Source organism: Medicago sativa, chromosome 2 (assembly GCF_051527215.1).
Source record: "Medicago sativa cultivar Bolivia chromosome 2, Bolivia_mono, whole genome shotgun sequence".
In the NCBI taxonomy this organism is placed as follows: domain Eukaryota; kingdom Viridiplantae; phylum Streptophyta; class Magnoliopsida; order Fabales; family Fabaceae; genus Medicago; species Medicago sativa.
The window spans coordinates 663,279-689,521 of NC_140750.1; the positions used below are offsets into that span (position 1 = coordinate 663,279).

At 34.1% G+C, this 26,243-nt stretch overlaps 1 protein-coding gene across 2 annotated transcripts; it reads left to right on the plus strand.

Moving 5' to 3' along the window:
• The first annotated feature begins 16,045 nt into the window (after positions 1-16,045).
• Positions 16,046-25,831, plus strand: RECQ4A (DNA helicase (RECQl4A)). Of its 2 annotated transcripts, XM_085747844.1 has the most exons (26): positions 16,046-16,060; positions 18,033-18,111; positions 18,194-18,353; positions 18,933-18,990; positions 19,329-19,625; positions 20,097-20,276; positions 20,362-20,492; positions 20,680-21,046; positions 21,128-21,259; positions 21,380-21,466; positions 21,556-21,683; positions 21,806-21,926; positions 22,039-22,190; positions 22,265-22,400; positions 22,622-22,745; positions 22,819-22,889; positions 22,973-23,041; positions 23,204-23,332; positions 23,427-23,585; positions 23,705-23,785; positions 23,905-24,066; positions 24,233-24,288; positions 24,583-24,712; positions 24,792-24,886; positions 24,992-25,069; positions 25,144-25,831. In XM_085747844.1, exons 2-26 carry the CDS (start codon positions 18,096-18,098, stop codon positions 25,520-25,522), a joined length of 3,498 nt encoding a protein of 1,165 aa, XP_085603970.1. In that variant the 5' UTR covers positions 16,046-16,060; positions 18,033-18,095; the 3' UTR covers positions 25,523-25,831. The 2 variants fall into 2 exon arrangements, with proteins under 2 accessions (XP_085603970.1, XP_085603969.1); XM_085747843.1 differs by lacking the exon at positions 16,046-16,060 and having other exon boundaries at positions 17,868-18,118; positions 18,195-18,353.
• Positions 25,832-26,243: the final 412 nt, after the last annotated feature.

The window sequence follows — 26,243 nt, forward strand, 5'->3', positions numbered from 1 at the left end:
CCATCTTCAACCAAGGTGTCTTAGATTTTAAGACTTGGTACCTACGAGGTACCTCCGTTGGGGAGAAATAATTTTGAGTACCTATGAGGCACAAGGTCTCAATGGATACCTTTAATTTGAAACGAGTCTCACGATTTTTAATATTAAAATATTGAAATGTAATGATATATAAAGTTATTAATAAATGATGAATGATATCATTTGAGAGATTGAATGCTTATTAGAAATTACTATTAAAATATTATTAATAAGTTATATATAGACATGAGACTCGTTTAAGTATTCAAAAATTGATGGTCAAAGTGCTAAAAGGTTTTTGGTATCTAATAAACATTTTTCTTTTCTAAAAAAAATATTTTTCTAAAATTTGAGGTCAACTCTTATAAATGATAAGGTAATAGTACATGTATGACGTCTAAGATTCATTGAATTACTATTTATTAATTATTCATTATTCTATTAATATATCCGAAAGAAAGAAAAAAAAACTAATCAGTCAGCTCACTCTCTTTCTTCCTTGCGGCCATGTCTCTCAACCAGCACCAGCACCAGCACCAACAGCAGCAACCATCGCATGTCCACCCTCAAATCTGGCAGACATTAACCGGCACTGCTGTCCAAATACCAAAGTTGCATTCAAGAGTTTACTATTTTCCACAAGGCCACTTAGAATATGCTTCTCCTTCCTCCTCCAATGCTTACATTCACTCCCTTCATGATCTTCAACGTTTTCGTCCTTTCACTATCTGTATCATCTCCGCGGTTGATCTCCTCGCCGATCCTCACACTGATGAGGTCTTCGCTAAACTGCTACTCACTCCAATAACCAATGATGTTGATGCCTGTGTCCAAGACCCTCATGAGGTTCCCAATTGCAACGACGATGATGAGATAATTGGTTCGTTTACAAGGACTCTCGCCCCTACTAATGTAAGCAAGCATACATTTTACATACCTCGGTTTTGTGCTGAAAATATCTTCCCTCCGCTTGGCATGGAGATTTCTCAAAACCTCCTCGTCACTGACGTTCATGGTGAAGTCTGGAAGTTTCACCATGCCTGCCACGGGTTTGCCAAGAGAAACGTGTTTTATATCCCTGAATGGAGTTCGTTTGTTAAGAGGAAGAAACTCGACGTCGGAGATGCTGTTGTTTTCATGAAAAACTCAACGGGAAAATTATTTGTTGGGATTCGCAGGAAAGCCGCGGCGGAGCAAAAGAAAGATGAGTTGGAGAAGGCAGTAATGGAGGCAGTGAAGTTGGCAGAGGAGAACAAGCCATTTGAAATTGTTTACTATCCTCGAGGTGATGATTGGCATGATTTTGTAGTGGATGCTAATATTGTTGATGAATCAATGAAAATTCAATGGAACCCTAGAATGAGAGTTAAGATGAAGACTCATAAATCTTCAAGGATCCCATATCAAGGGACAATCTCTACTGTATCTCGTACGTCTAATTTATGGCGCATGCTACAGGTATAATTTCTTCTTCTTTTTTTTTTTTGGATAGTATTTAGTTAAAGTTGATAAATGATTCAAATGCTGAATCCATAATTAGATGACACTTCATAAGTACCCGTTTATTTTGCTTCACAATGAAAATACCTAATTGCTTCATAAATATTAGATGACACTTCATAAGTTACTACTCTATGCTGAATCTATACTATTCTATATTACTTTGTCCCCTACAGGATAAGTCCCACTGTAATTCTAAAATTATTAGAGCAAGTATGTTACTGGTTATTGTCGATTAATTTAGTATTTTGGGAGTTGTAATTTAACTTAAACATTAGTTAAAGAGCAATTTTTTTAGAACATTTGTATAGAACAAAGAGTAGTATTTTAAGGTAATTCTAATACTTTAGTTTCATATGTATTATAGTTAAAGTTTATAGTGGATGTCCAAGTTTTAATCTATGTAGTTATACAATTTTAACATGAGTAATGATATTATACATTCATTTTTTGTCAAAGTTTAATCTATATAGTTATACAATTTTAACATAGTAATGATATTTGTACATTCATTTTTTGTCAAAGTTTAATCTAGTTCCTTTCAAAAAAAAAATCATTTTTTGTCAAAGTTTAATCTATGCAGTTATACAATTTTAACATGAGTAATGATATTTGTGCATTCATTTTTTTAATAACTATTTAGCCCTCATTTGAACAATAGTGCATTGCAGTTATTGGTTTTGGTTTTAAACTTGCATTCTTGATGACAGTGTTTGTAATATCTCATGTATGTGTGGGTGGATGGATGGAGAAAAAGTAAAAAAATGATTAAAAAAAAAGAGAGAGAAAAAAACAAATAAAAAAAGATTAAGAGAGAGAATAAGCATAAAAGACTCTTTCTAAGCAAATGTCATCGAAAATACTTTTAATGCAATGTAGGATCTTGATTTTGATTCCAATACTTTTAATCGATAAGAATCATACAATTTATTATCGCATATTTCAAATGATTAATATCATATTCTTACCCTTTTTTTATCTCAATATCATAGGTTAACTGGGATGAATTTCAAGTCTCACAAATTCCAAGAAGAGTCAGCCCATGGTGGGTTGAACTTATTTCCCTCAAACGTGCATCAGGTCGACCATTCCCCTCAACTAAAAAACTTAGAACTGTTCAAAGTTCTGCCCCATTAAGTGATGAAAAGGAATCCCCTTATATGATAAGGTTTTTGTAAGATGTAGCGTGACAAAATGTTTTTCTCCCAAGACTATACTTGGCCGAACCTAGGCTAAGGGAGGGAAGAAAAGTTTTGAATTTTTTTCTTGTTCTAAGGTCCATCATATTGATGGATGGATCTCAAGAAAATTCATTGACAACTTAATTTATTTTTGGTAATTTTATAACTTAGATTTTGATTTTCTCATGAAGAATTTTAATGGAGCTTGAATATTGCTACCATGAGGTTATGTGCATTAGAAATAGCATTTTTTGTTCAAGAAGATTTTCTTTCCCTATTATTGTGTGGTGGCCGAATTAGATCTCAAAAGAAAACAAAAATTATATAGATTTTCTTGCTCTAAGTTATAGATCTACCTCTTTGATGGATAGATCTCAGGAAAAAAAGTTGATATTTGGCATTTTCTTTTAGATGTAATTTTCGTAGGGTGTAAAAAATTAGTTTAGGTTGCTAAGAGTTTTATTTGATCTTGAATAAGGTACCACCTAATTCTTGAGTTCATTAAAGATGTATATTTTTTTTTTTACGACTAAATAGACAATTACCCCTCGAAATTGTAAATTTCGTCAATTACTCCTCTACGTTAACAAAACTTCAATTACTCCCCTAAAATTGCACAACGTTAATCAATTTACCCCTCCGTCAAATTCTTATGTTAGTCAACATCACGTTTTACAAATACCTCCCTGAAGTTTTGCACTTATGTGTAAAATGCCCCCGAACTTGAAAATTTTTATATTTTTTTTCTTATACTTGACTCAAAATATATTAAAGACAAACAATTAACAGTTAGCTTTAATGAAAATCTTTTAGAATCTCTACTTGATACTTGGTTCTTCATCTATGTTATATGGACTATTTGGTTGTCCCTTTGGATTATGTTTGAAACTGAATAGTTGTTTATTCTGCACCTATGCTTTTCTATTTCATTCATATGCTTCAATATTGTCATGATCTACTTAATAGGCTCAACTTCAGTCCCTTCACATTTACTTACCTACTACTTTTTTGTTGCAAAGGCAAAATATACTTATACTATTAAAACCACATCCAAGCACAAGATGTGCAAGAATGAAACAAGAAGATAAGCATACATAAATTATTTAGCTATCCATAAACAACAACAATATGAGACACAAGAAAACTCGCAAAACCCAACAATATGTGAAATGAGTTTCTAATTTTGCTGACAAACTAATGCAGGTGTATTTATTTACTATTCATTTAATTCTTTCACATCCTCTGTGATTTCAAAATAGTGGTTGATGGCACATGGTAATGAATTATATTGTTGAATGATAATAGTGTATATTGTCACTTGATATAATTTTCAAAATCAGATAAGTATTGCAGACTAAAACCGTTAGAAACAATGCCATCAAATCATTGGTTAAAAAAAATGTCATCTAATCTATTTATAAAACAAAGCATATCAATTTAAATATGTAGCTAAATTGTAGCTAAATACAATTTAAATATGTAGCTAAATATGTAGCTAAAAAATGTCATCTAATGTATTTGCAAAACGTAATGTAGACTAACAGAAGGATTTGACGGAGGGGGTAAATTGATTAACGTTGTGCAATTTCAGAAGGTAATTGAAGTTTTGTTAACGTCATGGGGTAATTGATAAAACTTACAATTTCAGGGGTAATTATCTGTTTACTTTTTTTTTTTTTACTAAAGCAACAAATTTCGTTTTCCTTTAGCCCTACGAGGCCGTAAGGCCTAAAATGGTATGCGTGTGAGTTTTCAAATTTTCTTCGTTTCAATATATTAATAGATCGATCCATGATTACAACTAGTAGAAGTAGATCTCAAGAAGAAAAAAAAAGGTTTTTGTACAAGAATATTTTTTATGAAAAATCTAAGTTTTGAATAAAGTAAGGAAAAATTATCTTCTTGGCTTAAATGAACTTATAGTTTGTAGATGTTTGTAGATCTATTATGTATCAATGAATAATTTTGAAAGAACGACTTTTAAAGAGGTTTTGAGTATAGCAGAGCCAAACAAAGGCAAAATGGTAATTTTTGCACTATTAGTGAAAAATTTGAGGTAACTCATGAATTTGTCTCTGACACTCTGGTGAAGAAAATAAAAATTTGAGGAATCAAAAGTTAATTGTTTATGAAAATAATTAAAGAAGATTGTTCAATGACACTATGGTGAAGAAAATAAAATTTGTGGAATTTTATTTTTTTTGTTGTAAAATTTGTGGAAATATGAGGAAAAGAATTGAGAAACTTTTTCAGAGAATTCGTAAAAACATAGGAAACTCTGACAAAGTTTTCAGTCGTTTTCATTTAATTCAGAAAGATTTATGAGAAGTTTTTCTTTGCATACATCCTAAGTTAATTGAAGTATGTAAAGTGTTAAGAAATTAAAGTAAAACAATTTCTAAGGACTAGGATTTGGCCAGTTAGAACTTGCATTAAAAGCTGAAATAATTAGATCACAATTAATCGTATTGTTGGGACTTTCAGAAATTGGATTTACTTGAGTATTAAAAAAATTATAATTTTACTTTTTTTTACAAGGAAAATTAAACATTAATTAAAAATTTACTTCTCCTAATTGTAGCTATATATGCTTCATTTGCAGTTTTCATTTTGTAATTTGTAGAAGACATTAATGAACCTATGATATCTATCTTAGCTTTGAGATTTCTTGGAAAATATTTATTGTATTATTCATGATTACCTTAATTTGATTCTTATTTAGGATATGATTCTTAAGAGCATACTAATACTATTGCTAGATTGTGATCTAACTACTTAAGCAGTTGTAGGCTTTAATTATATGATTGATTTTCTTCTTGGAATATTTATTCTATGAGCTGACAATGGTGCTGTGATTTTACTGCATTAGAAAGAATGAAGTTTTAGACTATTTTCTATATTTGTAATTATTGTTGTTTATTTCTGATTTGACATTAGAAAGAGTGAAGATTTGTTAAAAAAAATGTTGTCCATAAATTTGTTGAAGACACTTTGCAATTTGCAAAAGAATTGAATGTTGGTTGAAGATGAATTCAGAAAGTTTATTGTATATACTACGCTTGTGAGAAACGCCTGTGCCGTAAAAAAATTGTGTGTTTGCATGTAGATTACTTAAAGATTAAAGATAAGTTACTGACCAGGGTAGAATTTTGGAGGAGAGGGGTTATTTGAGATGTGCTTCAAGTACTTGTGTGTTTTGCTTTGAAGACATTGAATTCGCAAGTTATCTTTGTGTAGGCTTATTTGTATTTCCCTGTGAAGGGTAATTGCTTCTCTGTTGGTGTTTAGAACATGTATTAGGCTTTCCATGTCAGTAGCATTTTACTTGACTTGTAAGTTGTGTAGGTTTATATTGGAAAGGCAAAAGCATTCTCATTGATCAATTGCTTGAAATGAAATTACATAGGCTAGTGTTTATATATAGATAAACACAGTTGACAAATAACTAGTTTAAATCTGCCAAAATAACTCTGTAATAAAACTATTAATGACAGAATTAACTCTAATAAAAAACTTATTAACTTGCTAGTAAAAACCAGTTGACTTCTAACTGTATAGCTGTGAGTTAATCTCCTAACACCCCCCCCCCAAGCTGGAGAGTGAATGTTCATCACTCCGAGCTTGGAGTGAAGCTTGCAAAAAGTTGCAGGTTCAAGAGCTTTGGTGAAAAAATCTGCTAACTGATTTGCAAAACTAATAGGAAGAAGATGGAATAAACCAGCCTGAAGTTGTTGGCGTACAACATGACAATCGATATCAATATGCTTTGTTCTTTCATGAAAAGTGGGATTCAGAGCAATATGTCTTGCAGACTGACTATCACAATAAAGAATAGATGGTTGAATGAAAGAGATTTGAAGATCTTGAAGTAGATAAGTGAGCCACTGAAGTTCACAAAGTGGTTGATGCGAGTGCACGATATTCAGCTTCCGAAGAGGACCATGAAACTGTAGTTTGCTTCTTAGAACGCCACGAGACCAAGGATGAACCAAGATATATGCAAAATCCAGTAATGAAGCGTCGTGTGGTCAAGCACAAAGCCCAATCAGAATCACTAAAAGCTTTGAGCTGAAGAGAGGATTCTGTTGGAAAAAACAATCCTTGTGCAGATGCACTTTTAATGTATCTCAAGATTCTCATGGCAGTTTCATAATGATGAATGGTAGGATGTTACATAAACTGACTAAGTTGTTGAACAGCAAAACTAATATCAGGTCTTGTATTTGTGAGATACAATAATTTTCCAATGATGCGACGATAAGCAGTAGGATCATGAGGTGGAGCAGAACTGTCATATAAAAGCTTGGAATCATGAACCATAGGAGTTGAACATTGTTTAGCAGCAAGAAAACCAATATCAGAAAGGATATCTAATGCATATTTCCGTGACAAAGATGAATTCCTTTACGGGAACGTGACACTTCTGGGCCCAAAATATATTTTAAATCACCAAGATCTTTAACTTTGAATGTATCATGCAGAAATTTCTTGACAGATTCAATACTACTGAGGGAATTTCCCGTAAGTATAACATCGTCGACATAAACCAGTAGGGCTGTGAAAGAACCATTTTGAGATTTGGTAAATAAGGAATGATCATATTCTGAATGTTTGAAACCAATAGAAACTAGAGCATTTGACAATTTTGAGAACCATTGTCTACTTGCTTGACGTAGACCATATAAGGACTTTTGCAATCGACAAACTTGATTGGAAAATTCAGGTTGAAGCCCTGGTGGAAGTTTCATATATACCTCTTCATTTAAATCACCATGTAGAAAAGCATTCTCCACATCGAGTTGTTTAAGGAACCAATCGTGTGCAGCTGCAATAGCAAGTAACAAACGCATAGTTGTGAGTTTAGCAACGGGAGAGAAAGTATTAAAAAAAATCTACCCCTTCTTGTTGGGTGTGGCCTTGAGCTACTAGACGGGCTTTATATCTTTCCACAGTACCATCAGCCTCGTGCTTGATTCGGTACACCCACCTGCAACCAATAGCAACTTTGTCTGAAGGCAATTTCGTTAGATGCCAGGTATTATTAGCAGCAAGAGCTTGTAACTCAGCATTCATAACATTGATCCATTCCGGGGACAAAGTGACTTGTTTGTAAGATTTTGGTTCAATGGATGGAAAGAGCAAGTGTATACTTTAAGTGGTTAGGGGACAAAGAATTATAGGACAAGACAGAAGACAAAGGATACTTGATGTTACCTGAATTAGAAGATGATGAACTTGCTGAGCAATGAAATTGGCAATGAAAGTCCTTCAAGAAAGCTGGTGCTTTGCGAATTCTTTCAGATTTTCTGATTTTGGGTGAAGAATCAGATGTAGGAGTGATGGAAATAGTGGTTGAAGCGGGTGGTGATGTGGGCTGAGAGGTATTAGATGGGATGTCAAATGAAAAATCAAAATTTTGAGATGAACTTTGAGCATTATGCAGGGTAGCAGATTCAACAACACCACTGAAGGTAGCATAGGGAAATATGGATTCATGAAAAATTACATTCCTAGGGAGAACAATTTCTCTAGAATGTAAATCAAAGGTAAGATACCCTTTTGTTCCATACCTATATCCCTGAAATATACACTTTCTTGCTCTAGGATCAAGTTTAGTGCGATGTTGTTCCAAAGTGGAAACAAAACACAATGAACCAACAACCTTTAAATCTACAAAAACAGGTGGTTTGTGATATAACATTTGAAAAGGGGATTTTTGATGCAGAACAGGTGTGGGCATTCTGTTTATCAAATAGACTGCATGAGATACATCATATGACCAAAAACATTTTGGGAGACATGCATGAAAAAGTAGACTTCTTGCCACATTCAAAATATGACCATGTTTCCTTTCAACTATTGAGTTTTGTTGAGGAGTTTCCACACAAGACAATTGATGCACAATTCCAAAAGAGTTATAAAAGTCAAGATAATTAAATTCAACACCATTGTCTGATCTTATTATTTTGACTGAAGCATTAAATTGATTTTTGACAAAATTAAGAAATGTGTGCATCAAGTGTCTTGTTTCAGGTTTTGCTTTCATTAAAAAAATCCAAGTGTGTCTAGTGTAATCATCAACAATTGTAAGGAAATATTTGTGGCCATGTAAAGAAGGAACAACAAGGGGTCCCCATATGTCCATGTGTAGTAATTCAAAAGCATGAGAAAAAGTAGAAGTACTACATGAAAAAGGCAATTTCGACTGTTTAACCAAATAACAGTAATCACAAACACTTTTATTATTGAATTTGATATATGGAAAAACATTACAAATGTTTTTAAGAACTTTATGTGAGGGATGTCCTAACCGAAAATGCCAAATATCAAAATGGGAATTGGGAACATTCAAACTAGTGTTATTGACACTATGAGTCTGTTTTGTATAAAGTGAAAAAGGAATTAAAGGGCAGCTTGGTACTTGAAGGTAGTAGAGGCCATTGCAAAGCTTAGCAAGCCCAATCATCTTCGAATTGATAGCATCATGTATATGACAAGTGGAATCAAAGAAAGTGAGTTTACAATGGAGAGTGGATATGAGACGATGAACATAAATAATGTCAAGTGTGAAATTGGGTATATACAATACATTATATAATTGAAAATCATCAGAAAAATAAATTGTGCCAGAATATTGAGCAACAACTTTAGAACCATTTGGTAGTGAGACATTGGTAGGTTTAATACATCTAAAAGTGGTAAAAAGTTCCTTGGAAGATGTGACATGGTCAATGGCACCATTGTCAAGGATCCAATGAACAGAAATACTTGAATTATCATGTTGAGTAGATGATGTAACGCCCTAACACTATTAAAGCAATAAAACATGCGAATATAGCAAATATTCAAGAATTAGACGCTACATCTCCAACTAAACAACAACTTGCATGCATAGATAATAATATCTCAACAGTCACAGCGGAATACAAACATATATCTCCATCAATACATATGTCATGGTCAATAACATCAACATAAAATTCTCCAAAACTCAACAATGAGTACATCTCAAAATAAATAATCTAACAAGACTAGGACACCAACTCAACCTAATCAGAGCCCTAGACTACTACGCCAAAATGATAACGGAGGCTAGCTCCCGCTATCCAAACATCCACCAAGCAACTCACCAAGCGACTAATCCTGCACAACGTCTACCCATCCATACAGACAGGTAGGCGGTCGAAACCACTGGGGGTAAGCATTACATTAATCATAATCAACAGATAAAAACATAGCATTCAAGGATTCATACATATCACATATACATAACCATCCCTCCTAGAATACTAGCATCATATGATTATTATCCCCCCATTACTGGCTCCTCAAGCTATCACATTATTATCATAGCATATCAAGCATATTCAATCTCCAATCAAGTCATCAACAAAAGCTCATCATTTATCATCATCAATCAATGAAAACATTACTCACCTCATCACTCATCTAGCATGCTTAACTCAACAAGTACAATTCATCATTTCAAAATTACAAGCAAGTAATCATCATTATCAAATAGATCACCACAACATATGTATATACATATACAATTCTCATCTCATCATTATTATTATCAAAGTATCTATCATCAAATAGGTTCACCAAGTGTATAAGTACAAGAAAGTGAGACATGCAATTAGAACATAGTTCAATTATTCACAACCATCAACAAAATCCACCAATGTACATATACATCAATCCACGCAATCACAACATTCACCAAATTTCACCAATACACAAATTCTTCAAGTCACATATTCAATTATGTCATAACTCATCAACCATTAAATTCAAAATGTCACAAGTATGTATTCATCAAACACACTTATCATCAACAATTACCATTCACATACAACAACAAGATAACATTTCAATATGCAATGCGCCTACACTCGACACATATATGCATGTGGTACCATAACAACAGTCATTAGATGCCAACCACACATCTATGTAAGAGTACACCTCCTCTTACATGTAAGAGTACACCTCCTCTTACAACAACTATGTAAAAGTACACCTCCTTTTACATTTCAACATATGACTCAATATGATATGATGCATGGACATACAACAACGACCCGATAATGCACAACTTCACCACAACAACGACAATGTAAAAGTACACCTCCAATTACATTGACTATCTCAACAACATTGCATTATCAAGTATACATGTCCACACATTCAACAATCATAATACACATAAGAGTCATCATCACATAAATCATCATCAACTCCACAATATCCCACAACAATCCCACATATTTCTCATAAACCAAGCATTTATGATAAACATCATATTCCACCTTCAACAACCATTCATACATCATTTCATCATCATATTAATCTATTCATAAAGGGTTCATAAGCAATTGGCTCTCAAAAATCATTTTCTACCAAGTTCGTCTCCAAAAATCACAACATTGAAAATAATTGAGCACCTAAGCCAAAACCAAGTAAACGAGCTCAATTGCCTATGCCATGTATCCTCACAAGTCACATATACGTGCAGTAGAGGTTACATAAGCATTTCATCGGCCAAATACGATGAATTCATAAAAATCACAAAGCTCGTCTCACTGAAACACTTTTCAAGAAATTTTCCATTTTGAAATCAAAACAAGTTAGACCCCTCACATCATAGTTTAAATAATACTAAACACCTTAATTGAACTCATAAAACATAAGTTTGAAGTTTGGAACCAATCCATAAGGTTTGGGTCGACTTAAGAGTAGTTATGCGGAATTTTCGTAAAATTTCACCAAGACCACCTTGGAGTATTTTCATCATAACTCAAAAACCAAAAATCATTTTCAAGTCAAACCAAAGCCATTGGAAAGCTAACAAAATTATCTACAACTTTCATGTTTACACCGAAAACCAATTCAAAACAGAAACAGGAGAAAAAGACGCAAGAACGCGAAACAGGGGGGTGCTGTCCTGTGCAACTCGCAACTGCGAGTAACTTTACTTGCAGCTGCGAGTTATGACAGTCCAGTCTCGGGAAAAACCTCATTTTCACCCCAAAACCCCAATTTTGAATTCCCAATGCCCAAATTTGATCCCAAGGTTTGTCTAAACATTTCTAAACATGAAAAGACACTCAAAATCATATAAAACTCACCCCAAAACATCCTCTTAATAAAAATCATCATTTGACCCATTTACATGAAAACATCAAATAAACAACACAAATCATCACAAGCTCCATATTATGAGGACCCAAGGTTCAATTCATCAACAACAACACCTCACAACATCAACAACAACAACCAATCATGAATTTACCATCAATTCAACAACTACAACATCTCATATCATCAATTTTTGGGTAAAACACAAAGCATACATATGTACATGATTTAAGCTTGCAATTCCATCAACAACCACTCAATTAACATCCAATTTACATACCCAAACATTGCATCACAACATAAGCACGAATTTCACAACTAATTTCACAAATAATCAATTATTCAAATAAGCACTTATGGATGAAATTAGGTAGAAGCTACAACTAAGTGATTATGAGTAAAGACTAACCCACTTACCTTAATTCTCCATAAACTCAAGCTAAGGCTTCACTTTAGCTCCAATCCCCTTGAATTCTTCCTCCCTTTAGCTCTCTCTAGCTTTCCTCCTTCAAACCCTTTCTCTCCTCTTGTCTCTATCTCTTTCTTCCTCTTCTCCCAAATGCAAATGTTGGTAAAACCCTATTTCACTACTAACACTAGTGTTTAAATAGGCTTTACTTAATTGGGCTTAACTCACCACACCTTAATGGGCCTAACCCATTTCTATTCTAACCAAAAATGTTATTACTCACTTAACGGTAAAATGTAATAACAACGGTTATCTACCGGTAAATAAAATAATTACTACACTCTCTCTAGTACTTAGTAAAATACCCACTCTCACTAAGCACTAAAAATAATTCTCAACAAAATTACAAAATTACCCCTACTCGTAAAATGACCAAAATACCCCTGAGCCCAAAATGACTAAAATACCCTTCTAACGCCGAATTCTACGAATCCCGACCAAAAATACACACAGAGGCAATTAATCACATAAGAGCACATATAACACACATAAATAAATAATAAAATAAATCTAGCGAAAATCAGGCTGTTACAGATGACTCAATAACATTGGTGTAAGATGTATTAATTGCGGCAGAAGTATTTTGCTTAGATTGATCAATGCTAGAATGTTGTAACAAATTCAAGATCTGCTTTAATTGCTCACCGAGCGGAGCACCTGGCGCATCATGTGAAACTGCTTTAGGCAAAGAGGCTTCAGCGTTAGATGATGTGTTTCTGTCACTTGCAGCAAGACTGTTAGTGCTGGACTGATATCGTGGTTTATAACCCGGAGGAAAACCGTGCTTGAAATAACATTGCTCAATAGTATGATTATGTCTAGAACAGAAAGTGCACTGTTTTGGATTACCACGACCTTCCGGACGGGATCTGCCTCGCCCTCTTCCTCCAGAATTATCGAGAGGACCACGACCCCCTGGGTGAAAAATGCCTCTACCTTGTGTAGACCTTTCACTTACATTATACAAGACTGTAGCCTGAGAGGATGAAGTAGTACTAGCCAAATGATCTTCTTGCTGAATAATAAGTGAGAAGACCTCATTACTAGAAGGTAATGGTTTCATGAGCAAGATTTGAGATCTGACAGTGCTATAAGAATCATTTAAACCTTTCAAAAAACAAATGGCATACTCAATCTCACGTTGATTGTGCATAATTTTGAAGGCATCACAGTTACATCTAACATTGCAAGAACAAATAGGGATTGGACGCAAAGCCTCTAAATCATCCCAAACAATTTTCATGTCGGTGAAAAATTCATTAACAGACCGTTCTCCTTGTTTCATAGAGTGAATTTCTTGAAGGAGATCAGAGAGTTTGAAATGGGTACCTTTGGTGAACCGGTGACACAGTTCGTCGCACAAAACTTTAGTGTTGTCGATGTACACGACACTTTGTGCGATTTGTGGAGAAAGTGTGCGAGTGATCCACGACACGACCATGCTATTACAACGCTCCCAATAATCAAACATTGGGTCTTCTTCCTCTGGTGTAGGTAACTTGCCATTGATGAACTTGATCTTGTTCTTTGATATGAGAGCATGTTTCATGTTGCGGCTCCATGAATGGTAGTTGGTGTTATTTAATTGAGGTGAAATCAAAACAAAGCATGGATTCTCACAAGGATGAAGATAATATGGAGATTGGGTAAAATCATTGACAGGTTGGGTTGGAAGTGGAGAAGTCGGAATCGGTGTTGACTCCACATTAGATTCAGAAGAATCAGACATGGTGTCGAGACTTTAGGGTCAACGACGACAGACTATAGAATATCTTATGATACCATATTGGAAAGGCAAAAGCATTCTCATTGATCAATTGCTTGAAATGAAATTACATAGGCTGGTGTTTATATATAGATAAACACAGTTGACAAAAAACTAATTTAAATCTGTCAAAATAACTCTGTAATAAAACTATTAATGACAGAATTAACTCTAATAAAAAAACTTATTAACTTGCTAGTAAAAACCAGTTGACTTCTAACTGTATAGCTGTGAGTTAATCTCCTAACAGTTTATGAGAACATTATCATTTTACCAACTATGCAAATCTTGTGCTAGTGTGCTATTAATAAAATTTTCCAATCAAAAAAACTAGTACTTGAGAAGGTAAAAAAAATACATATTCATCTGCATCCTTTTCTAAACTTAATCCGACTAAAATAGTTGGATCATATTTACAACACTAAAACTAATACGTGAAAGAACTCCGGTCCCAAACTAGCATTACACTTTTTAATTGCAAAAATAAAATAAAATAAATAACAATCCCTTGTCATGATGTGTTCAATTCATACATATGGAAATACATAAATGCGAAAATGCTATTTTTATACCCATAAAATAACATTTAGGGTGAGAAAATGGTGCATAATCCAAGAAAAGAGAAGACGTGCGAAGTTAAAAAAAAACACCTACTACAAAGTTTAAAGGGATAAATATGTTTTTAGTCCCTACATTTTGCGCAATTTTGAAAATAGTCCCTACATTTCAAAAAATGTTTTTAAAATCCCTACATTTTTACTCCGTTACTACAATTGGTCCCTGACGTCAATTTTGTATCCAGTCACCAAACAGAATGGTGATGTGGCAATTTTTTATTTTTTATTTACTTTTTAAATGGACTGGGCCTAAATAAATAGGTAAAATAGGACCGACCCATGGATCTAACCCATTACAAAGAACCTATTTTTGAGGACTTCATCGTTCATCGACTCTCTCTCTTCAGCTTGTGCAAAGGAGAAAGAAGAAATGGGGAACCTGAACATTGCTCAAATAAAATCATTGACAGCCTCTCAGATTTATAATCTTCCAATGGATTTTACCTCCACATCTTGTTAAACATTACATTACACAGTTTAATATTAAATAAGTGAATCTCCTTTGAGGAGGGTGGAAGAAAGTCTAACCAGAAAAGTTACAGAATCACCAAGTATATCAATTCACTCAGGACAAGTAATAATTTATAAAACTACATACAACTTGTACCATAAACAAGTAATAATTTGTAAATCTAATATCATTTTGTACAAAGTTCAACATCCAAATGTAAACAGACATTAAAACACACCTTTAAAGAAATAAATCAATCAGGAATCCTTTCTAAATTTGAACAGTCATCAATGTCCACTTTCAGGGAAGATCCACAAGATATACTCTTTTTGCGTCACCCTACTCCCACCAACTCTCCTCAGAGCATCTCATATTCATTTCATTAACCCGTATCACAACTCATCTCCCTTCAACGACCCTTTTCTCCGTCGCGCCACCGTCGTTCTGCAACTGCCACCATATCCCTTTCGCCGAAAACTTTGTTCGGAGCACTTCCTATTTTTTTAAGAACGCTGTTCGTTCCCCTTCTCGTTTGATTGGTTGGCATATCGGATTTTCCGGTAAACATGGAAGAAGATTTGATTTTGATTTTAATATCTTGATTTCTTGCAAATTGAATTGAAATTGGAAGTTGAAGGAGGAAAAGTAAGAAGCTACATGCATTGTGATTTTTATGGGTTTATGAAATAGTAAGAACAAAGGAAAAAATGGTGGATGAACGTGATGGAAAGGAAGGGGGTAAAGGGGAATTATGGTTTCTCTCTCGTCATTTTCAGGGTTTTTTCTGCAGATTTTGAAGGTGGAAGCGAGGGAGTGATGTGGTGGTGGCCGGCGATGTGGTGGTGGCAGCTGATGTTGAACGTAGGCAAAGGAAATGTGAAGGAAGGAGAAGGAACATGAAGACTGCCGATTTTATGAGTATTTTTTATTATTTTATTTAATAAATAAAAAAATATTAAAATTTTAATTTAAATAATATTTCTGACATGTGGTATCCCATGTCATTGATCAGGCCACATGGCATCCCAGTGTTGTCTATGTGGCAACTTCTGTTTGTCCAGGCAACAAAATTTGACGCCAGGGACCAATTGTAGTAACGGTGTAAAAATGTGGGGATTTTAAAAACATTTTTTAAAATGTAGGGACTATTATTCAAAGTCGGGTAAAATGTAAGGACCAATAACATAATTAACCCAAGTTTAAATGGACTTTCCTTCAAACTCACTAGCGAAGCTCGAATTGAGAACCTCTGGATATAAGGCATATCGTTCAAACACTTGACCAAACTATTGAAATTTGAAACTACTCTTTAAAATAGATAACTTATAATATATGTTGTTGTAAATGATGAGCGAGTTTATAGCTTATAGCATGTCATTTTCTTCTCATATTTATCATCATTGTCTTAATTGAGAAAATTTAAATGATCATTAAAACTATCTTTTTTGCGTAATTTATATGCATCAATTAGTTCAATTGTTAGTTTGACCAAACACTTTAAGTTTAATGGGTTAATTTGTTTTTAAATACTGCTATTGGGAAGTTTATCTATAATTTTCCAAACTTTTATGTTATCTACTGTTTTTATCAAACAAAGGGGAAATTTTTTATCTACAAGTGATTAGGTACAAGTGCTTAATGAACTCCTCATAGCACGAGTGGTTTGGGAGAACTCAAGTTCGATTTGTGGTGGAAATAATTATCGGTCAGATTTTACTTACCTTCCACTAGAACTTCACATTACTATGATCCATTTCCCCTAATAATTAAGGGTTAACAAAAAAGGAAAATTAAAATAAAATTTAAACCAGGTAACATGATAAGATTTTCATAATAAAATTATCTTCTCACTTAACTCATTCTTTGAAGATTCTTTTATTATAGCAAATTTATGTCAAACATTGATCATGCACAAATTATTATAATTATAATCTTCACAAGTTAACGAGTTTGGAGAGAGGTCAGAATTAGTTAGTCAATTGACACATTGATTTTCTTTTCTCCAAGTATGACAAAATTGGACACTCCAATCCATAATTAAAAGGTTTTGAATGTGCCGCACTAAAGTACAAACCACCCTACTAAACTTGTTGGTACCCATGCATGTATAACAATTTTTTTGCATATAGTAGAAATTCCTACTCTTCACTTGCTTATGCATAAACTGGCGAATAGGCACTCATGAACAACCAATTAGATAAAAGTTTGAATTCGGTGGGGACCTTTCTAATCACCCGTTATTACTTGTGTATTTTCAATGTGTAACTTGAGGAGAACTACCGTCTCCCCGATCCCAACATATCCATCTCGTCCGCATTAGATGAGGATGGTAAAGAAATCACTTTATTCACCATATAAACAAAGTTTGATAGTGGATGTTGATTGTTTTTTAGGATAAAATTTAAAAACACTTATAATGATTCTTATAAATAAAAAAATGATTTTTTTTATGAAACGGTATTTTTAAAAATATAAAAGTCGACAAATATTTTTTAATTTATAAAAAATCGCTAATTTATAAATTTCAGTGTGCACGTACGAATTTACTTTAAAAAATATTAATTTTATGCCTGATTTTTTTTTAAAAAAAATATAGATATGGGAGTTCAATTTTGATTTTTTTATTTTAATTTTTAATTTCATTTCCCTTGATAAAAAAAATGATGATTATTATAATTTAAATTAAATTAAATTAAAAGTAGGAATAAAAATGAAATTGATTTTTGGAGGAGTAGTAGTTCCCGCCTTTCACTGGAACATTTTCAACACATCATCTCTCTCATTCCAAAATCTATTTTCTCTCTTCTCTTCGCGCTTCGCGTTGATTCATATTCATATTTTAGGGTTTCTCATTTCATTTCCATTCTCAATCGTTTTTCTCATTTTCTAGGGTTTCCTCATTTTCCCCCTTTCCACGCACGAATGTGTTGCAGATTCCATTACTACTCTAATCATGCAACAACAACAACAACAACGGTAATCCTTCTTTATTCTCTCATTCAATCAATTTTCTCTTTCCCATTTTTACTAATTTTTTGTTTAATTTTCACAGTCAATCCAATTCAGCTAAGCCTGTTCAAATTCCTCAACACAATTGGTTGAAGCATGTTAATTCTCACAAGAATTTCTCCTCCCAAGCGCAGTTTCTCACTTCCAAATTCCTCTTTTCTCTTCCAACCAACAAACCAATCGACGGGGCCGCTACTACCACGTATGTTGCGCCTTTTTACTGGATTTAATAGGGTTTTGTATATTATTCTTAGGCATGTAGCTTTTGTTTGGATTGACTTATTTCAACTGTTATGACGTGACTGTTTGGATGAACTTATCAAAACCACTTATCACATGTTCTTAAGTTGTTTTCAGATTCTCTCCAACATAATTCATGGAAACAGCTTATAGCTTATCCAAAAGCACTTATGCTATAAACTAAGCTGTTTATACAAGTACATTGGGAAATAGATTATACATAGCTTATAATTTCATTGCCAGATGCTATTACTACTAATACATTGGAAATTCGGATTTATCTCTGTATGAAGTTTCTTTTAATTCTCTGGACTGAACTATCATTCGGTCTCTATTACAGCGGTTTATCTACATCGATTCACCGCGATTTCGTCTTAGATTATGATTATGATGTTTTTTAGCCCATTTTTGTATAGTTAGTGATCAATTTTTTTTGAAACTGTTATCATCCTACTACTGTGTCTTTGTATACTAGATATAAATAAATAGCTAGATTTCTACTATATTTTCACATTGATCTCTAACACATTAGTTCTATCAGGTCTATAGTCCGACAAGGTCAAAACGTTCAAAGTTCACAAAGAGCACAGGTTGATAAGGTATCATTAAATAAATGCTGTTTCATCGTGAGTTATTTTCTGGAATTAATATATTATTGCAATTTATTGGAGTCTCACCCTGTCATTTTATTGATAATCATGTTTCCCTTGAAATCAGTATCCTTTTATAAGATAATTTATACAGGCATAAGCAATAAGCATAGCCTGCCTTCTCTTTATGACAGTTCCCCCCCCCCCCCTATATTCACGTTATTCAAGTTGAGCTTGACATTTATTGGACTGTCTTTCGGTTCTGAATTGCTTAATACAATGCTAAATTTTCTTGTTTTAAGCTTCTATTGTCTGGCATTTACTTCTGTTGAAACAATTTCCAACAGGCCTGGTCTGCTCTTTCAAGGCTTCAGTTATCCGGCAGGAGTTATGTCCCAATTGGAAAATCTGTTAAAGTCACTCCTCAGTTTCATGAAAACAGGACAACAACTTCCTTCCAAGGAAGCTATGAGAATGACAAGCTTAACCATCCTGATGTCGCCGCAACTCCAACCGTCATTTATCATACTTCTCGGGTTGTAGATAGTTCAGTGAACAATCACACAGAGTACACGACCCAAACCAACGAGTCTACAAAATGTGTAGCTGATACTATTAATATTGATGACGATGACATACTTGAGGTAATTTAGTGTGATCTGACCAAGTCAAATTTATTTGGACCTTTCTTGCATGGAAAGCAAATTAGAAGCCCGTTAGTATGAAGTTTTTGTGTTAAAAACATTCTTGTTTTTCATGTGGCCAAACCAACCAATTATAACATCAAAGGGCTTATGAAATTTTTAGTTGACTTGATTTGGAATTTTAATAAAGATAGTTTAAATTTATGACTTCGCTGATAAATTAACATTGAGTAATTCAGCTAGAAGGCATTGTAGGCTGCCCAACTCTTTCGTGAAATTGAAACTGTTAAGCAATTTTCACAATTCTGTTCATTCTGAAATTGTCTTTTTATTCCTGCTTGTTCGTGCGGTTGTTCTCTTTTTCCTTTTATTTATTTTTTCCGAATCCATTACTCAAGTTTTTCTTAAGTCTTAAGCCATACAGATACTGATGTCTCTCTTCATTAATGTCATGTGTCGACTGTCGTTTAGAGCATTGATCTTGACCATCTTGACCAAATTGTTGAGAAGTACCAGTCCACTTGCACTCCTCAACCTCCAATGTCCAAGTTTCCTCCTTTTACTCCAACGGCAGATAAGGATAATTTTGCCGGACAAGGGGATACTTTTTTGCCACCAGAGCTGTGCTTGGATTGCATCCACGGCTACAAGGTATTGATTGGACATGTTTTGTTGTGTCATGAGTTGCCTTGCTCATTTGTTGGATTGATATGCCTAATTTTAAAACTGGATGCAGTTAGGGATTTGCCCTGAAGCAGCAAGTCATTTGCAGGAATTCAAGGATAATCTTATTGCTATCTCTAATGAACTGATTGACAATGTTGAAAATCTCAGTTCTGTGCAGATAGCAAAGCTTCGCCAGGACAGGTGTGCCTTTACCTTGAAAGTTGGAATTATTTCCCCTGTGACGCTTTCGTCTTTATATATCTCCATCATAGTTACATTTTTTTTTTATTATGCTTCATTATTATACTTGGGAAAAAAATTGCTGCAGCATATCCATTTTGAACTGAATAGCATTTGGGTTGAAAGTAAAATTTGTTGCTAATGCTAGGTCACAGCTAAATAACCAAATTCAACAACTCGAAAAATATATTCATTCCAGTAACCTTGAAGAAGAAAGACAAAAGTCGAATTTTGTTACATCCATGGCACCACCTACGTCTTTTGTGTATGAAACACCCCAACGAAATGTCATCAGTAGTGGACCTGTCATCAGTAGTGGACTAAATAGATATGACGACCAGGTTTATATGGATAATGGTATGTATGGGACATCATACCAGTCTTCATGCGGCATGCCATCAGGTCCAGTAGAGAGGGAACCATTCATTCCAAAGATTATTGAAGTTAATTACATTGAAGGTTCTGGGGATAAACGGTGGAGCAGCCGGGACTTTTCTTGGACTAAAGAGTTAGAGGTATTTAAACTGAATTATTTCCAGTTTCCAGTGTATACAATTCATCATTGTTATATTTAATTTTTCTTTTGTTGCTTTTAGGTTAATAATAAGAAAGTATTTGGAAATCACTCATTTCGCCCTAATCAAAGAGAGGTCATTAATGCCACAATGAGTGGGTGTGATGTTTTTGTTTTGATGCCCACTGGTGGAGGAAAAAGCCTGACCTATCAGGTAATTTATATTTTTCGAGAGGTCTTGAGTTATGGCCTTCTTCCTTTCTCATTCACAACTAGACAATATACAACTTTACCAATTTTAATGCTGGGACTTTTGGACTCTCTTGTGATACAGTTACCAGCTCTTATTAATCCTGGCATAACATTAGTAATTTCTCCCCTTGTGTCCCTTATTCAAGATCAAATAATGCACCTATTGCAGGTATTAGTAATTTTCAAGTCATATGCTTTCATTCTTCATGTGTTTTTCTCATAGACGTGTGCTTATTGCTCCCTCTGGTTTGCCAATAGGCAAATATACCTGCTGCTTACTTAAGTGCAAATTTGGAATGGGCTGAACAGCAGGAGATCCTTAGAGAACTTAATTCTGATTACTGCAAATACAAGTTGTTATATGTAACTCCTGAAAAGGTTGCCAGGTGAGTGCCATTGTTGATAGCTGCTTATTCTTTGAAACATATTTGTCTTGGTATACATACATTTTCACTCAAGAACAATATTTTTCATTTCATAACGCCTTTGTTTTGTATATCGACTGCAGAAGTGACGTTCTTTTGCGACAATTGGAGAGTTTACATGGTCGTGAGTTGCTTTCAAGGATTGTAATTGATGAGGCTCACTGTGTGAGCCAATGGGGGCATGATTTTAGACCAGATTATCAGGTTGGAGCTTTTATCCCTTCCAACTTGATTCAATTTCATGTGATATTTATTTGTTTGCAGAAGATCCTGTGATATATTGTTTGAACTTTAATAGATTCCTTAATTCTCCCAGGGACTTGGTGTATTGAAACAGAAATTCCCAAATACTCCTGTTTTAGCTTTAACAGCTACAGCAACAGCTAGTGTAAAAGAAGATGTTGTGCAAGCACTTGGTCTTGTTAACTGCGTTGTTTTTCGGCAAAGTTTTAATCGCCCAAATTTATGGTGTGTTAAACAAGTACCAACTTCTTATTAATATAGTTTGAATGGATGAATCATGTCTGATTTAAACATTGCAGGTATTCGGTTGTCCCCAAGACCAAAAAGTGTTTGGAGGATATTGATAAATTTATCAGGGAAAATCATTTTGATGAATGCGGCATCATCTATTGTCTTTCACGAATGGACTGTGAAAAGGTCGCTGAAAAATTACAGGTTGGTATTTTCTTGTGATGAACTATCTGATTTTCTTTTGTTCAAGCTTTTCTTTCTTTATCTTCCCCTTTTTATCATTCTTTGTTGTTTGTGTTTTATTGTCTCTATCTGATATGAGATCTGATAAACCATGACTGCACTCTCGTGACCTCCTGCACTCTTAGTCTTATGTAAATGTGAAGGTGGCATCTAATTCTGTGGCTTGTGAATTCATTGTTTAGGAATGTGGGCATAAATGTGCATTTTATCATGGGAGCATGGATCCTGATCAACGTGCTCATGTTCAAAGGCAATGGAGCAAAGATGAGATCAATATAATTTGTGCTACCGTGGCATTTGGAATGGGTATGTTTGTATCTTTGAAACTTCTTTTTGCATTGATAAATTGAATGAAATCATATTTAAAATTATGTTTCAGGGATTAACAAACCTGATGTCCGCTTTGTAATCCATCATTCCCTCCCAAAATCTGTTGAAGGTTATCATCAGGTGCTTATAGATCTTCAAAGTATGTATTAGGCATGAATTTTGATTCTTTTGGCTTACATGTACTTTTATGATTTTCCTTTCAGGAATGTGGACGAGCTGGTAGAGATGGTCAACGTTCATCCTGTGTATTATATTATAGCTACAGTGACTATGTTAGTATTGATTACGACACTACTACTTGAATATGAATTTGTTTTTTTGGAAACTATGATAGCAATCTTATCACTTACCAGCATCATATGAAACAAGGCACGACTGTGATCCTATTCTCCTTCCTTTTATTTCTTATATCTAGTTGTATCTCACGTTTACAGATTCGAGTTAAGCATATGTTAAGCGTAGGAGCAGTAGAGCAAAGTAACATGACATCTGGATACAGTCGTTTTAATGCGACAAATTCAGGAAGATTACTGGAAACAAACACTGAAAACCTTTTGCGCATGGTACTATATCTTTTTAAGCACTTTGAAATACTACATTATACACACACACACACAACAATATAAATTACTAAATATTCACCTTGAACTTGCTCAGGTCAGTTATTGTGAAAATGATGTTGATTGTCGGCGCCTTATTCAGCTAGTTCATTTTGGGGAGAAGTTTGATTCTTCAAACTGTCATAAAACATGTGATAATTGCGTGAAGGTCACAAGTTTTGTTGAGAAGGATGTCACCGAAATTGCGAAACAATTGGTTTGGAATCAGATTTTATCCATATATTGTTCTCATTCCTCTACTTCATGAAATTTCAGTAGTTTGTAGTATTTGAATCCACTTGTTCTTAAGTACTTTTTTGACTGTAATCTGTTTAGGTTGAACTAGTTAAGCTAACGGGACAGAAGGTCTCAGCATCTCACATATTAGAGGTGTATCGTGGTTCCTTAAGCCAGATGGTATGTCAACAAGCATTATCTTATTTTATTTGTTATTTTTTTTCACTCTTCACTATTTTTTCTTTAGCTAAAAGCCTTATTTATATTCTTTAATCTTGTATTTTTAACATCAAAATTAGGTCAAGAAACACCGGCATGAGACTGTGCGACTTCATGGTGCTGGGAAGCATCTAGCGAAGGGCGAGGCTTCCCGTATATTGCATCATCTTGTTGTTGAGGACTTTATTGCGGAAGTGGTAAAGAAAAGTGATTTTTATGGATCTGTATCATCAGTGTTGAAGGTATCAAAGACCCAGTCTACTTTAATATGTTTGTATGGTGCAATTTTATTCCAAAAATATAATGTGTTTTTCTTATTGTGCTTTAAATGTGTAATATAGCTTATATTACTCTCCACAATTATATTCCAGTAACTGTGAGCTGTCTGATGCTTTAACATGTTTTCAGGTAAATGAGCAGAAGGTCCGTAACATGTTGTTTGGTGGGCAAAGAATTATATTGAGGTTTTCCCTTCCTATCAAGCTATTTCATATTTAAATTTGTGAATCAGGGTGCCAATGCTCATTGGTTAAACAATTTTACATGAAAGTTTTTCTTCTTCTTTTGTTTGTGAGGGCTTATGGAAATATGATATCATGCTAGAGTTAGGATGCCGATGCTATAAGCCTCAGATATATTTAACTTCACCTCGGTTTCACCTAAATTTTCGTTTCAGCCTTCTATGGCATCAAGTTAGCATTGCATGCATGTTTTTATCTATTCTTATTCTACTCAGTGGCATCTTTAATTTTTTTCAGATTCCCGTCTTCTGTGAAAGCATCAAAGCCTGGCAAATGTGATTCAATTTCAGCCAAAGGTTCTCTGGCATCTGCGAAGCTGAATCTTCCCATTGACATTCCTGACCAACCTGAAACTGAAATAGACTTGGTATATGATGTTTTTCTTCCTTCAGTTTTGTTGAAATTTCTAACTTTGAACTATTATACTTAAGAAAAATCTATTACAGGATCTATCAGCTAAGTTGTACACTGCTCTGCGGATGTTGAGGACAACTCTTTGTAGAGAAGCTGGAGAGGGTGTTATGGCTCACCACATATTTGGGTAAGTTATTATTATATTCATTTTATTCTTATGCAAGAATCAAGTTAACTTTTAACCCCCTTTTTTAAAAGCAAGTAATTTATCTGATAAGTTGTTTCTGTTTAGCAATGCTACGTTGCAGCAGATAAGCAAGAAATTACCGAGAACAAAGGAAGAACTTCTTGATATCAATGGCATTAGCAAGTAAGTTCGTTCTAGGAATACCACAGTGTCCTTGTTACCAAACCAACTTTCATTGACTTTTTGGTATACTGCAGGACTAAAGTAAGCAAGTATGGGGATCGGTTACTAGAGACCATTACGAAAACTATAAACGAATACTACAATACGGATAAAAGCAGCAGCGGCAGCAAAGGCAGTGTGGATTCAGCCAAAAGAAGACGAGAAGCAAATAGAACGCCAGATTCAAATGGTGAGGATGATGATGCCATAATCAAAAGTACTGGTCGCTCCAAGAAAAGGACGGTAAAGAGACAAATTAAAAAGGCTGAGATATATGAATCAGAAGAGGAAGACTATTACCATGGATGCCTTGACGAGGACCTAGATTGTATTGACATTGACAATGTCGTATTAGATAAAGTAACTGGTACAAATGCTGCAGGAAGAGTACTACCTCAATGGACAGCATCATGATATGGTGTATGTCGATTATCTTAGTATTGTATTAGATCCTTTAGGATATGAATGTTGTGATCGGGCTTTTCTTGGATCAGCCTTCCAGTAACTTAAGGTTAGAGTTTTGTTCCAACAAGGCATTGCATTGGAAGAAAAATAGCAAAAGCAGATGTATGAGAAAAACTGTGGATAACTGGATGGTTATGAAATAGTATAAGCTAAAGATATTTTTCTTTCCAATTTACTTCCGGCAATCAGTGCTATTGATGCTGGTGAATGTACGATTTTAATTCGGTGATAATGTATATAGTAGGTTTTCTTGATTAATTGGACATTTCAATTATGCTATTATTCTTGATATAGTGTGTAATTATTTGAGTATTTATTTAACTAAACTTATCTCTTGGCCAAACATTGAATTAGTCTAGTGTGCAGGGTAAATTAGGTTCTTACTAGTGAGCAGGTTAACTTGAACAATATTACCACTAGAATCTATTAGACATAATTCACTGGTTAATTATAATCTCTATTAAACATAACTTCAGGACAACTATCATAACAATCAACGAAATTTCATCCACTATCCTATAAGGTCTTTCATCACAACACAAACCAAAAAAACCAAACATAAAAATAACATCATCTTCAACAACAACAATTACAAAAAACCATGACAATATTTTAATCTATGTCTCTATCAGAACAAATGGTAATAATTCAAGTCAAACCTAATAATGGG

What these genes read in the sequence shown, in the direction of transcription:
- RECQ4A (XM_085747843.1), top strand. Translation starts at nt 18,096, where the DNA reads ATGCAACAACAACAACAACAACG. An exon ending in AGGTCGCTGAAAAATTACAG is followed by an intron (nt 22,401 to 22,621) that starts GTTGGTATTTTC and finishes TTCATTGTTTAG; the next exon opens with GAATGTGGGCATAAATGTGC. An exon ending in TACCGTGGCATTTGGAATGG is followed by an intron (nt 22,746 to 22,818) that starts GTATGTTTGTAT and finishes ATTATGTTTCAG; the next exon opens with GGATTAACAAACCTGATGTC.